This window comes from Phacochoerus africanus, chromosome 3 (genome assembly GCF_016906955.1).
Source record: "Phacochoerus africanus isolate WHEZ1 chromosome 3, ROS_Pafr_v1, whole genome shotgun sequence".
Lineage (NCBI taxonomy): Eukaryota > Metazoa > Chordata > Mammalia > Artiodactyla > Suidae > Phacochoerus > Phacochoerus africanus.
Genome location: NC_062546.1, coordinates 15,124,697 through 15,136,846, shown reverse-complemented (window position 1 = coordinate 15,136,846; position 12,150 = coordinate 15,124,697). Strand labels below are relative to the sequence as shown.

At 54.9% G+C, this 12,150-nt stretch overlaps 2 protein-coding genes across 2 annotated transcripts; one reads left to right on the top strand and one right to left on the bottom strand.

The window, feature by feature from the left end:
- The first annotated feature begins 162 nt into the window (after window positions 1-162).
- On the top strand, window positions 163-3,307 carry UBE2C (ubiquitin conjugating enzyme E2 C). The gene is made up of 6 exons (XM_047771004.1): window positions 163-356; window positions 900-927; window positions 1,703-1,789; window positions 2,222-2,426; window positions 2,530-2,589; window positions 3,035-3,307. The coding sequence occupies exons 1-6, from the start codon at window positions 256-258 to the stop codon at window positions 3,091-3,093; spliced, it is 540 nt and encodes a 179-aa protein (XP_047626960.1). The 5' UTR covers window positions 163-255; the 3' UTR covers window positions 3,094-3,307.
- A 3,927-nt stretch (window positions 3,308-7,234) lies between these two features.
- TNNC2 (troponin C2, fast skeletal type) lies at window positions 7,235-10,450 on the bottom strand. Its single transcript, XM_047771001.1, has 6 exons — window positions 10,360-10,450; window positions 8,471-8,522; window positions 8,186-8,329; window positions 7,978-8,092; window positions 7,678-7,814; window positions 7,235-7,412 (listed from the first exon to the last, which is right to left on the bottom strand). The coding sequence occupies exons 1-6, from the start codon at window positions 10,360-10,362 to the stop codon at window positions 7,381-7,383; spliced, it is 483 nt and encodes a 160-aa protein (XP_047626957.1). The 5' UTR covers window positions 10,363-10,450; the 3' UTR covers window positions 7,235-7,380.
- Between the last annotated feature and the right edge of the window lie 1,700 nt (window positions 10,451-12,150).

Below are 12,150 nucleotides of genomic sequence, written 5' to 3'. Positions count from 1 at the left end.
GTTAGTTAATGACAGCCTCTCTTACCAATCGCCCATCTGAAGAGGGATCCAGCCGCCCAATAGAGGTGCGCTGGTGGGTGGATGCAGCAGTGACAGAGCGCCCCATTGGCTGGATTAAACCCAAGCGAGCCACTGATTGGCCGGCACCTCCGGAGGGTTACAATTCAAACGCGGGCGGGCGGGACCGCGGCCCTGCAGTTGCAGCCGTGGTCTCCGGATACCCTGAGATCCTGTCTCCCTCCCACCGCTGCCCAGATGGCTTCCCAGAACCGCGACCCAGCCGCCGCCAGTTTCGCGGCCGCCCGTAAAGGAGCCGAGCCCAGCGGGGGTGCCGCTCGGGGCCCCGTGGGCAAGAGGTGAGTGGTGCCGAGGGAACACTTACCGGGCCTGGCACGCCCTAGGCATTTGAAGCCCAGAGCAAAGACTTCCGGGGACCCCCACATTCTCCTGGAGCAGCTGAGATATGAGAGGTAGAGGTACACGCCAGGAGATCGCCTACTTCTGAAGAACGACAGAAGGGGTAGGGATGCTGCCAGGATCCTCCGTGGATGAGCCAAGATGAAGATGCCCTGGGGACCCTCTGTGGCTTGGCTGGAGGGCGGCGGGGAAGGGGGCTAGAAGGTGAGAAATTGAGATCCTGCACAGAGAGAGACGCCAGAGAAGCAGAATAAGGGGTTAAGAATAAGCCAGAGCTCTCCTTCCGGGAGCCTGGCATTAGGAAGGGTGTGGACTCACTAAGACCCCCCTGTGGAAATGGGAGTGACCATGCCCACAGCTAAGTCTGACCTCAGGGTAGAGGGAAACCTCCGTGACAGCTGCTCCAGAGAGATTGGGATGGGAAGAGATGCACCTCCTGGAGCCCTGGACTCTCAGATGACCCCCAGATGCTCTTTTCACAGGCTACAGCAGGAACTGATGACCCTCATGGTAAGTGACTGGTGCCTGGATACCCAACCAGTTGGTCTCCCCTCCCACCTCCCAGTCACTTATCAGTAGCCTCCTTTCCTAGCTCCGGCTCTTTGATAGGCATGGGGTAAAAAGATGAGTCCAGCTTGCTCTCCTCTGGGAAGAAGTTAACACACCCCACCTACACATCTTCCCCCCAGGCATCTTTACTCCCAGTCCCATCTTGCCACAAAGAAGTTATCCTTAAAGTACAGCTCTCTTACGAGGCCTTCCCTCTGTCCTTCCTGGCTCTACTTCCCTGTCCTAAAATTTACCTACACCCAACTCTCCATCCTAAATATTTCTAATCCCGTCCTACCTTGGAATGCTTCCTTCGGGCCAGTCTTTTCTACATTAACCCTGGATATTCAACTCAAATCCTTCAGTGCCCAAGCTGTTTATCTTCCCAGCCTGTGAATAGTCTCTGGGCTTTGAGTCCAACCAGCACTCAATGGCATGTCAAATTGAATTCCCAGCAACCAGCAAAATTGTGGATACAGAGCTGCCTTCTTCTTCCCCCGCACAACCCCTCCCTCTTAGGCTGGTGATAAACCTAATCCCAGTCCTCCCGAGGGGCACATTCAGCCCCCAGGATCTCCCCACTTCCTCAGAAGAGCCTATCAATCAATTTGGCCTGGTTGCTCCATTCTGGGTCCAAATGTGATGAGGTTAAGGGGCAGGGGCTCCCTCACCCACACCCTCCCCTGCAAGAGCACACTCACTCTTCAGCCCAGCAAGTGTTGTGTTTCCTCCCCAGATGTCTGGCGACAAAGGAATTTCTGCCTTCCCTGAGTCAGACAACCTTTTCAAATGGGTGGGGACCATCCATGGAGCAGCCGGCACAGTAAGTGTAGGGGTCGGGGTAGGTGAGGGTGACTCTGCAGAGTCTGGGGAGAGGTGGGAGGTGAAATCCAGGTGCCAGTTCTGCATTGAGTCTTCTCACCTGGTGGGACACTCCCCTCTGTCTTTCTGGAGCCCTGAGCCTGTGGCCCTGGTCTCCATCCGCGCAGTAAGGCGGGGTCTCCATCTTAGCTACTTACAGGGGCCAGACGGCAAGGAAAAGAATGAAGGGCAATTGAGGGTTTAGGCCAGTGGGCCCTCGCCCAAAGGGTCGCAATGTCCCACCAGCTAGGTGGGAAGGCACCACCAGTTTAATGCTTTGTCTTCTGCCGCGTCCCAGACAAACTCGGGGGTCTTGACAAGCCCCTTACGTGCGGCCTGAGCTGGAACTGAGGCTCAGGCGAAGAGGCTTACTCCCCAATCTCTCTCTCTCCAGGTATATGAAGACCTGAGGTATAAGCTCTCCCTGGAGTTCCCCAGTGGCTACCCTTACAACGCGCCCACAGTGAAGTTCCTCACGCCCTGCTACCACCCCAACGTGGACACCCAAGGAAACATCTGCCTGGACATCCTGAAAGACAAGTGGTCCGCCCTGTATGACGTCAGGACCATCCTGCTCTCCATCCAGAGCCTGCTCGGAGGTGACTGCGGAGACGGCCCCTCCCCCCCAACCTGGGCGCCTGTTCCCGGGGTGGACAGCCTCTTCTACCCCGACCTGACCTTGCTCTTTGTCTCCATCCACAGAACCCAACATCGATAGCCCTCTGAACACACATGCCGCCGAGCTCTGGAAAAACCCCACAGGTGGGTCCTTCATCCTTCTCGGGCACCGAGCCATCCCTCCCCAACCATCAAAGGCTCCCCCCAGCTACTGAAGGATTCCAGTGACTTGGGAATGTGTCTGGATGACTGGGGGGTGGGGGGGCTCAACCCAGGTAACCCAGTTCCACCTCTGCCTTGGTGTTTCTGGTTTGCCTGTTTGCTATAAAATCAGAATGACCAACCCTTGTCGCATTCATGTAGGTTGAGGGGCTTTTTCAGTAGAAGGCAAAGCTTTGTGCGAACAACTTGCTTGCTGAGGGCCCCAAGTCTCCTCCCCAGCTGGGTGGGCAGCAGGGGGACAGTTCTGTTGGGCTGGGAAACCCTTCCCCAACCCCCCAAACTCCTCCCACAGCTGTATCCTTGCTGCCCTCTTCCAACCTTAACCCTTGTGCCCATGGCTTACTGAGACCTCCCCATTCTCTTCCAGCCTTTAAGAAGTACCTGCAGGAAACCTACTCCAAGCAGGTCTCCAGCCAGGAGCCCTGACCCAGGCTGTCCAGCTCTCTCCCTGTGTTGTCTTTTTTTATTATTTTTCCTTAGATGGTCTGTCCTTTCCTTGATTTCTGTACAGGACTCTGTACCTTATCTGTGTATACCTTATCTGTGCTGTCATTTTTGTTTCTGTTTTTTTAAATTAAGTGTCCGGCTAAGCCCTTGTGATGAATATATTAAATAAATACATTTGGGGGTTTTTAAACAAGTTATGTCCCCTAGTCACCCTAGGGTTGGAAGTGCTCAGGCTCCGCAGAGGTCGGGCTTAGGGTCTGGGTTCTGGCCCTGCTCCTCTACCCAGGGTGTAGGAGCAGCTGAGAGGCTGGAGGGCTGAGCAGTGGGGTCACAGGATTCGTCCCCTGTGACTTTGGTTATTTTATGACTCTGCATCTGTTTCCTCATCTGTAAGATGGGCGTCGCAAAATGCCGATTTCTATGGAGGGGGGACACCAGGAGGATTGGTTAATTTAGGGACAGTCCCAGTTGCGGATGAGGCTGAACCAGACCTCAAGCTGAAACAGCTAGAGCTGTAGAGTGTGTGCGTGTATGTGTGGGAGGGGGTTGGGAGGGAAGGATTAGCCACCTAATTTCCGGCAGTAGGTGTTTTGGTCCTTGAGAAGGAGAAAGGGGAAAAAAGGGGGGTTCGGTGGTTTAAGGATCCGGCATTGCCACCGCTGTTGTTCTGGTTATTGCTGTGGCACAGATTCAAGTCCCGGACAGGGAATTTCTGCATGGCCAAAAAAAAAAGATGTGGGATAACCCTACAGCGGGCCCAGGGTCTGGGGAGACAGCCAGGGAAAGCCCTCAGGACTGCATTCCCAACTCAACCTCTTGCCCCAGCCCCTGGCACATGGCTTCATGCTCCTTGGGGGGCACTTCCCCTCCTGCTCCATCTCCACCAGCAGTTCCTCGGCTGCACCACCAACCCAGGCCCCCCCCGCCCCTTGGGCCTTCTTCCCACTGGCTTGCCACAGGCATTTGGGCCCCTCTGAGAGGAAACTCCAGTGCTGACCAGCCAGGACCAGGCAGGCTGAGGTGCTGGGCCTGGCCCGGGTCCTACAGGAAGCTCTCCAAGGTAACAAGCTCAGGTGTGCTCTAGTCAGGCCTGAGTGTTGGCCTCCTCACCCAACCTGGTGGGCTCCGCCTGCAGCTGGTTATGTAGGCCCTTGGGGTGGGAGGGGTGGGTGAGGACAGGTGAAGGCAGCTGGGAAGCCATTCTCTTCATCTCAGATTGTGTTGGTGGCTCTCTTCTTGGGGCTCAGACCAGGCGCGCTCAAGCACTGTGCATGTAAATCTTCCCTGTGAACTTAAAACTTTTGATTCAGGAGTTCCCGTCGTGGTGCAGTGGTTGACGAATCCAACTAGGAACCATGAGGTTGCGGGTTCGGTCCCTGCCCTTGCTCAGTGGGTTAACGATCTGGCGTTGCCATGAGCTGTGGTGTTGGTTGCAGACGCGGCTCGGATCCAGCGTTGCTGTGGCTCTGGCATAAGCCTGTGGCTACAGCTCTGGTTGGACCCCTAGCCTGGGAACCTCCATATGCCGTGGGAGCAGCCCAAGATATAGCAAAAAGACAAAAAAAAAATTTTTTTTTTTTTATTCAGTTGGTCCGGGTGGAGCCTGAGCTTCTGCCTTTCTAATCAGCTCCCAGATGGCATCATTACTGTTGAAGGCATAGAGCAGTGTTCTCCAGGCGTGGTCCTGTCCCTTTTCACCTGGAACTGGTTAGAAATGTAAATTCTTGGCCCCAACAAGCTCTCCAGGTGATTCTGATACTCTCAAACTGAAAATCACCAGGATGGAGGCTGAGAAGAGCAGAGCTCGGAACTTGACACTAAACCGGTTCTTAATAAATGCTGGCCAAGGTGGATGTATCTTTGCCTGCCTTAGGAAGGCTCTAGTTTCCCAGATCATGGCGTTTGGTCCTCCACTTGGTTCCCCTTGTCACAATCACAGGGACCCGACTCTACACTAGTTAAGAACCAATCAAAGTGTTCCCTGAAATTACTCCCTGGGAGAAAGTAAAATTTAAAATACAAGCATTGCTAAATGGGGAGGGAGTCAGCCTGGGCTGCCGGCGGAGACAGCTGCAGATGAAAGAAAGCCAGAGACAACTAAGAGGTGACAGTATTGGAGTCTGGCCTTGGTACCCCAGAGTCACACACTAACAAGCCCCTTTTGGTGTAAGTTTGATTTAGGTTTCTGGCACTAGTGCAGTAAGTATTAGAAAGTGTGACAATTATTATTTCCATTCACTCAGTGCTTTCCTTGGGTGCCTACAAGGTAAAGAGCCAGTGTTGGGGGCTGGGGATAAAGCAGGGGAAAGGCCACTGTCCTGTCCTCCAGGAGGATGACGTTTAGGGAGTAGACAGGAACATCGGTAGAATAAGCACCGTACAGAGTGGTGGTTAAAAGCTCAGACCAGGTAGGTGAGCCAATTGTGTTCGAATCCCCCGTCCAGCCTCATGTGTGCACTTAGGCACTTAGATTAAAACTCTGCAAAATGGAAATACTAGTAGCTACCTCATAGGCTAGATGAAGAGCCTTGGTACAGTGCCTGGCACATGGTAACACGCGATAAAAACTACTTGGCTCACATGCTGCTATGAAAACTCAAGAGGTGGGGCATCTAATGGAGATGAGAGGAGGGTCAGGAAGGCTCTCTGGAGAAGGGGAGAGAGCCACGTGGGCGGTAACAGGCAGTTAAGGAAGCCTTGAGCAGGGCAGTAACATCAAATCTGGTTTTCAAGAGATCCTTCTGGCTGCCACCTGTCTGGGGAGTGAATGGCTGCGGGGAGGTTCCCTGCTGTTATCCACACCCTGCGAGCAATGCTGGGAGCCTGAGTTACGCCTCTGAGTGGGCGAGGAGAGGCGTGAAGCCGGAAGGAGACAAAGTAACAGGGCATAGAAGGAGACGGGAAATGAGCTCCAGAATTTCTGACTCAGGTCACATCCCCAAGGTTGAGGACACAAGAGAATAAGATGGAGAGGAAGGAGGACTTAGCAGTTGAGGGCAGGGCCACTTTGGAGGACGCAGGATGCCCCCGTAGAACTGTCAAGTGACACCGCCCCTGTTCCCACCACACAGCAATAGCATTTAGGTATGACCTATGTGTCTGGTAGGCACCCCCCTCCGCCTTAGTTTGCTCAACTGTAAAATGGAAATAAGAGCACCTGACTCTGGGGTCATGTGGATGAGGGAGACAGTGCCTGCCCAACACAGAGCGGGGACTCAGAGTGCTGACCGCTAAACTCCAGCACTGCTCCTGGCTGGGCATAGTATCTGGGAAACATGAATGAGGCCGGAAAGGAAGAGAACAGGGAGTTGGAGAGGGAGGGCTGCAGTGATGAATAACAGAGTTCAATGTTTCAAGATGATAATGATATTACTAACAGCGTTTATTAAATGCTGACTCCGTGCCAGGCTTTGTTCTAAGCCCTTTGCACACATTAACTCCTTCTCACAACCCTGTGAGGTTAAGTCCTATAGCTGACACATTTTGCAAATTAGGAAATGAAGCAGAGAGAGTAGTTTGTCAGGCTGAGGATTTAAACTCAGCCTGATTAAAGCTAAACTACCACTGCACTTAATTAGCTGTGACCCCCCCACCTGCTATAATCAAGTTGCTACAAAAGAGCTAAGGGTGCCAGGGTGCAGCCAGTCAGGACAGGGATCAAGGGAGGACATGATGGTATCTGAGCTGAGTCTTGGTATCTTGGAGATGGCATGGGAGCTGGGGTGAAGGATTTGCCAAGGCTTTAAGAGGAAGAAGGCATTCCAAGAGGGAGAACAGCATGTGCAAAGGCCCAAGGTCTTAAACGCACAGCCCAACTCAAGAGCAAGGATTAATTGCCCAGTGAGACCCGGGCCCCTCGAGGGGAGGGGAAACAGTGGGAAAGAGCGAAGGAATTTAGATTTGATTCTAGGAGCCGGAAGCCTGCAAGTGCGGGCCGCCACCCAGCCCACACCCAGCGCCAACTGCTGAGAGCAGGTGGAGAACCTTCCAAGGGCATGGAGCAGAGCGTCGCCTTGGGGTCCCGCTGCTTCGGGTCGCCCCTCCTTGTAACCCGAGGGCGCTAGGGTGGCTTCAGTTGGGGTGGCTCCCGACCCCCACTCCCCTCACTCAGGCCACGCGCTTTGTAGTGTTTCCTTTTATTTCTTCTAGACACAGATCCAGAACGGGCCGCACCTCCCTCCGGGGACGGGGAATGGGACCAGTAGGGGTTGGTGTCGCACACGCCCCTAGGGACGCGCGGTCTCGGTGGAGGCGAGGGCCGACTTCTTACTGCACGCCTTCCATCATCTTCAGGAACTCTGCGGAGAAGGAGAGGGAGAGGCGGTCAGGGGTCCCCTCGGGGCAACTGAGGCCCGACCCGGCTCCAACCACAGAGAGAACGTGCCTTGTCATTAGTTGATAAATTGCACAGAACCGCGGGGCGCTGCCTGCCCGCCCACAGTGGGTGGGGAGGAACTTGGCCCCGCCCCGCCCTCCAGGCTAAGGACGCCCGCGGGGGCGCCACGCCCCGGACGCTCCCGAGCCGCTCCGTCACCCTGCTCCCTGCAGTCCCGCGGCCCTCACCGTCGAAGTCAATGCGGCCATCGTTGTTCTTGTCTCCATCTTTCATCAGGGATTCGAGCTCCTCGTCCGTCACGTGCTCGCCAGAGGCCCGGAAAATCTCAGCCAGTTCCTCGGCATCGATGTAGCCGTCCATGTTCCTGAGGGCGGAGGGACAGGGCGGGGCTCAGGCCCGGCAGGGACCGGCAGCTCGGGCCACCCTGGACGCCCTCTCCTGCCCCTGCACCCCGAGAACCTTCGTGGCCGGCCAACCAGACCCGAACTTCTCCGCGTCTCGCTCACCTCCCAAGGCCCCCAGCTCACCTGTCGAAGATGCGGAAGCACTCAGCCAGCTCCTCCTCAGTCTTCCCCTTGGCGTCCTCTTTCATCTGGCGCACCATCATGACCAAGAACTCTTCGAAGTCAATGGTTCCACTGCCTGAGGGAAGCGAGTGCTGAGTGATCCTGAGCCCTGCACGCCAGCCTCTCCCCACCACCAGCGCACCCCTGCCTCAGAGGGCCACCTCCTCACCATCCTCGTCCACCTCCTCGATGATGGCGTCCAGCTCCTCTTTGGTGGGTGTCTGGCCCAGCATCCTCATCACGGTGCCCAACTCCTTGACGCTGATGTCCCCACCACCATCAGCGTCAAACATGTCGAAGGCGGCCTTGAACTCTGCCAGGAGAAGGAGGGCAGAGGGCTGAGGTGAACTTGGCCGGACTGTCAGCCTCACATCCACCCTCCCACCCCTCCCAGACACCAGCCATTCGCCAGCACCGCATCCACCCAACAGCCAGCCTGCCCACCCCCACTCACCAGCGATCATCTCCTCGCTGAGGTAGGACCGGGCTTCAGCCTGCTGGTCCGTCTGCAGAAGACACAGACACAGGCCATCAAAGAGCAGAAGGGGCAGCCTGGGAGCGCTTTCCCGCCTTAACCCGATTCTCCTGCACCCCCATTTCTGTAAGTAAACCTCAGTCCCCCAGAGAAACAACTCCAGACTTGCCACACACTCCCACAGCCTCAACCCCAGTTTTGAAGAATTAGGGATTATTGCCTTCTTCCTTGTCGGAGGCCAAGTCAGGAACCCACCAGTAACCTTGGGCAAGTCACTGTATGTGCCCTCATGCCCTCTTCTCAGCCACTTCTCAGGGATGAGATGAGATCAGAGGTGTGAGAAGGCTTTGTAAAGTGCCAGTACCATTCCAGCATAATTTTCCAATTTTCCGCATCTCCTCGCAGTGCCTGGTCCCTTTTTTTCCTTTTTCCACTGTACCCATGGCATATGGAAGTTCCCCGGGCCAGGGACTGAATCCAAGCTGCAGCTGTGACTTACACCACAGCTGCAGCTATGCCCAATCCCTAACGCACTGATTGAACCAGCAGCACCACAGAGACAAACCAGATCATTAGCCGCCTGTGCCACGGCGGGAACTCCCCTCGTGCCTGGTACTTTAACAGGCGCTCAGTAGATGTCAGCTGAAGAATAATGCAATGCAAAGTTACTGAGAACTTGCCGAGACAGAGATTGTAAGTTTCCTTCTGATGAATCAGTCATTGGACATACCACTCATGCGGGGGCAGAGTGTGATGGGGCCTTGTGGGGGTGACAGTAAGGTGGCGATAGGGAATTCTGGCCACACTGCAAGCCAAGCTCTCTAACTAGGGGTGTTGGACTGAGTCTGGCGACAAGGAAGGGCTGAGACTTCCAAGGAGATCATTAGCTGTTTGGCTGCTGGCCCTGCTCCTCGTCCCCCTCCTCTCCCCTCCTCCCCTCTTCCTTGCCTGTGCCAGAAGGGCAGGCTATTTTTAGTCAGGAATGGGTAACAGCAGCTGTCCTCTGGGTCTAGTTACTCCTTGAAGTGGGGAGGGGGAACCTCCCAGGAAAAGGACAGCCTTTCTGGGAGGCTGGTGTCCCTCTAACCCTGGTCTCTCTTCTTCTGCCCCTTCTCGGCCCCTCGGAGCTCTTGGGTTGGAAAGCTTGGAGCTCCTTTTTTTTTTTTTTTTTTTTTCTCATCTTTTTAGGGCTGCACCCACAGCACATGGAGGTTCCCGGGCTAGGGGTCAAATCAGAGCTGCAGCTGCCAGCCTACACCACAGCCACAGCCACACCAGATCTGAGCCGCATCTGCAACCTACATCACAGCTCACAGCAACGCTTGGATCCTTAACTCACTAAGCAAGGCTAGGAATCGAAGCTGCGTCCTCACAGATCCTAGTCGCATCTGTTTCTGCTGTGCCACAGTGGGAACTCCGAGCTTGCAGCTCTTGAACCCTCAGCCGGTTCCAGCCCTTGCAGGCCTCCGGTCTTTCAAAGGAGTCTTCCTTCTCTCACCAGCAGGAGGAGGGTTGGGCAAGGCTTCCAGCCCACCGCAGCCACTCACTGGCTTGTTGGGCGACTCCTTCTGGCCCTCAGGCTCCCTGTCTCCACCCAAGAGGGAAACAAGCTAACACCCACCCACAGTTCTCTGACCAACATTGCTGGAATCCTCAGAAGATCTCAGGGAACGGGCATGCCTTGAGAGTCAAGCCCTGGAACGTCCCAGCCCTCCCCTTCCAAGACAAGTCCAAGGCCTTCTTCTGGGGCTTCCTCCCAGACGCCTGGGTCCATCTTCAGACATCCAAGTTACTGCCCTGCAGAGCACCCAGATCTGGCCCAGAAGTGCTCCGGCGAGTAAAGGGATGAAATCCCCTCTTGTCCTTACCATGGTTGCGTGTCACCGGGACTCCTCTGCTGCAGGTCACCGCTTCTGCAGTCCACCACCCAAAGATGCCTTGGCCCGCTCTATCCTCTTGGATTTGTAGGGGCACCCTCTCCTCCCACCTCCTGGCTCCCCAGGACCCAGTGCCCTGGCCAATCAGATCCTGGGGTCAGCGAGTCTCCCCTCCCGGAGTCCTAGCCCATTACCTAATTTAGCCAAGGGCCCTTGCAGGGAAATTTAAGCCTCTGAGCAGGTGGCAGGCCTTGACGTCCTAGATTCTTCGGAGGAGAACCTGCCCTGCTCCACCGCCTTAGCAAGCCCCCGCTCCCCCACCCCTACCCCCGCCCAGAGGCATATACTCTCCTCAAGATGAGTGAGGACAGTCAGAAAATAGAGAAAAGTGGGGGGATGGAGGAGCACAAGGCTTGACATCCAAAACCCCAGGTCCAAATCCTGTCTCCACAAGCTGTGCAACCTTGGGCTGGTGGCAGTGCCACTCTGAGCTTCAGTTTCCTTATCTGCGCGCTGGGGACGGTCATAAGCTCCCTCACAGAGAGACCGTGGTAAACGGGAACCCGGGTTTAAGTCACTTCGCTTGTGCCAGTGACTTGCTGTCTTTGAACCAGGTGGAGGACAGGAGGAGGGGAAAGTGACAGCCCGTTCTTAAACCTCTGCGACATGCCACACACTGTGCTAAGCAGTTTAACCACATGATCTCATCTGGTACTCACCCTGTGAGGTCGCAACTATTATTATCCCCTTCTTAACAGGGGAGCTTTGTGAACCATGAAGGTCTGTAGTCGTGTTGGTGATTTTTATGCATCCCAGGGCGCCCGTCCAGAGGGAGATGTGTATACAGGTGTCCAGGAAACAGGCTGTGCCCTTGGAGGAGAGAGAAATGTCGAAAGCAGATTCTTTATCAGACACAACTTAGAATAGATTTACAAGGAGATCCTGCTGAGTAGCACTGAGAACTATGTCTAGATACTCATGTTGCATCAGAACAAAGGGTGGGGGATAACTTGATCCCCTTGCTGTACAGTGGGAAAATTAAAAAAAAAAAGAAAGAAAGCAGATTCTTCTTTCAAGCTTACCTCCTCAGGGAAAGGGTTTGGGGATTCATTTTTTTGGAGGGGAAGAAGGATCAGGGGAAGTTTCTGGAAGGAGGTGAAGGGGCAGCTGGCTCCTTGCTAGAGCAGAAGTCTGGAGGAACTCAGCTGGCCATGTGGAGAGTGAAGGGGTGGGCAGAGCAAGTCTGAAGGGCGCCCAGCCTGAGACTTGATGGGGTCCATGCTGGATGTTGGGGGGATAAGCAGCTTTCATGGAAGGCAGCTAAAGTCAACAGGAAGATGACTGCACACAGAGTTTGGAGCCAGTGAAAGGGGACCGGACCCCAAAGAAGGCAGATGGACAGTGGCAGCTGGGCCGCCCTCTTGCCCTATATATAGACATTCCTAAGGAAAGCTCAGTGGAGCCGGGCCAGGCTAAATAAGGCCTCCCCCAGCCAGGCAGAGGGCCAAGAGGCGATGCTACCAGGGGATTCCAATTTGAACACAAACATTGGAACCACTTGGTCTCCTTGGGAGAGTGTAGAACTCTCAGCAATCCTCGGTTCATTAATTGTTCTTTCGTTTCTTCAGGAAAAGAGACAAGGTCCAAACTCAGTGTGGCCAAACAAGATCCCAGTGACCCTCCCATTCTCATTCCCTTCCTTCCCTGCCTTGCACATGCGCTGCTCTAATTCAGACTGAAATACAGTTCCAGGAGTTCCTGTTGTGGCTCAGCGGCTGAGGA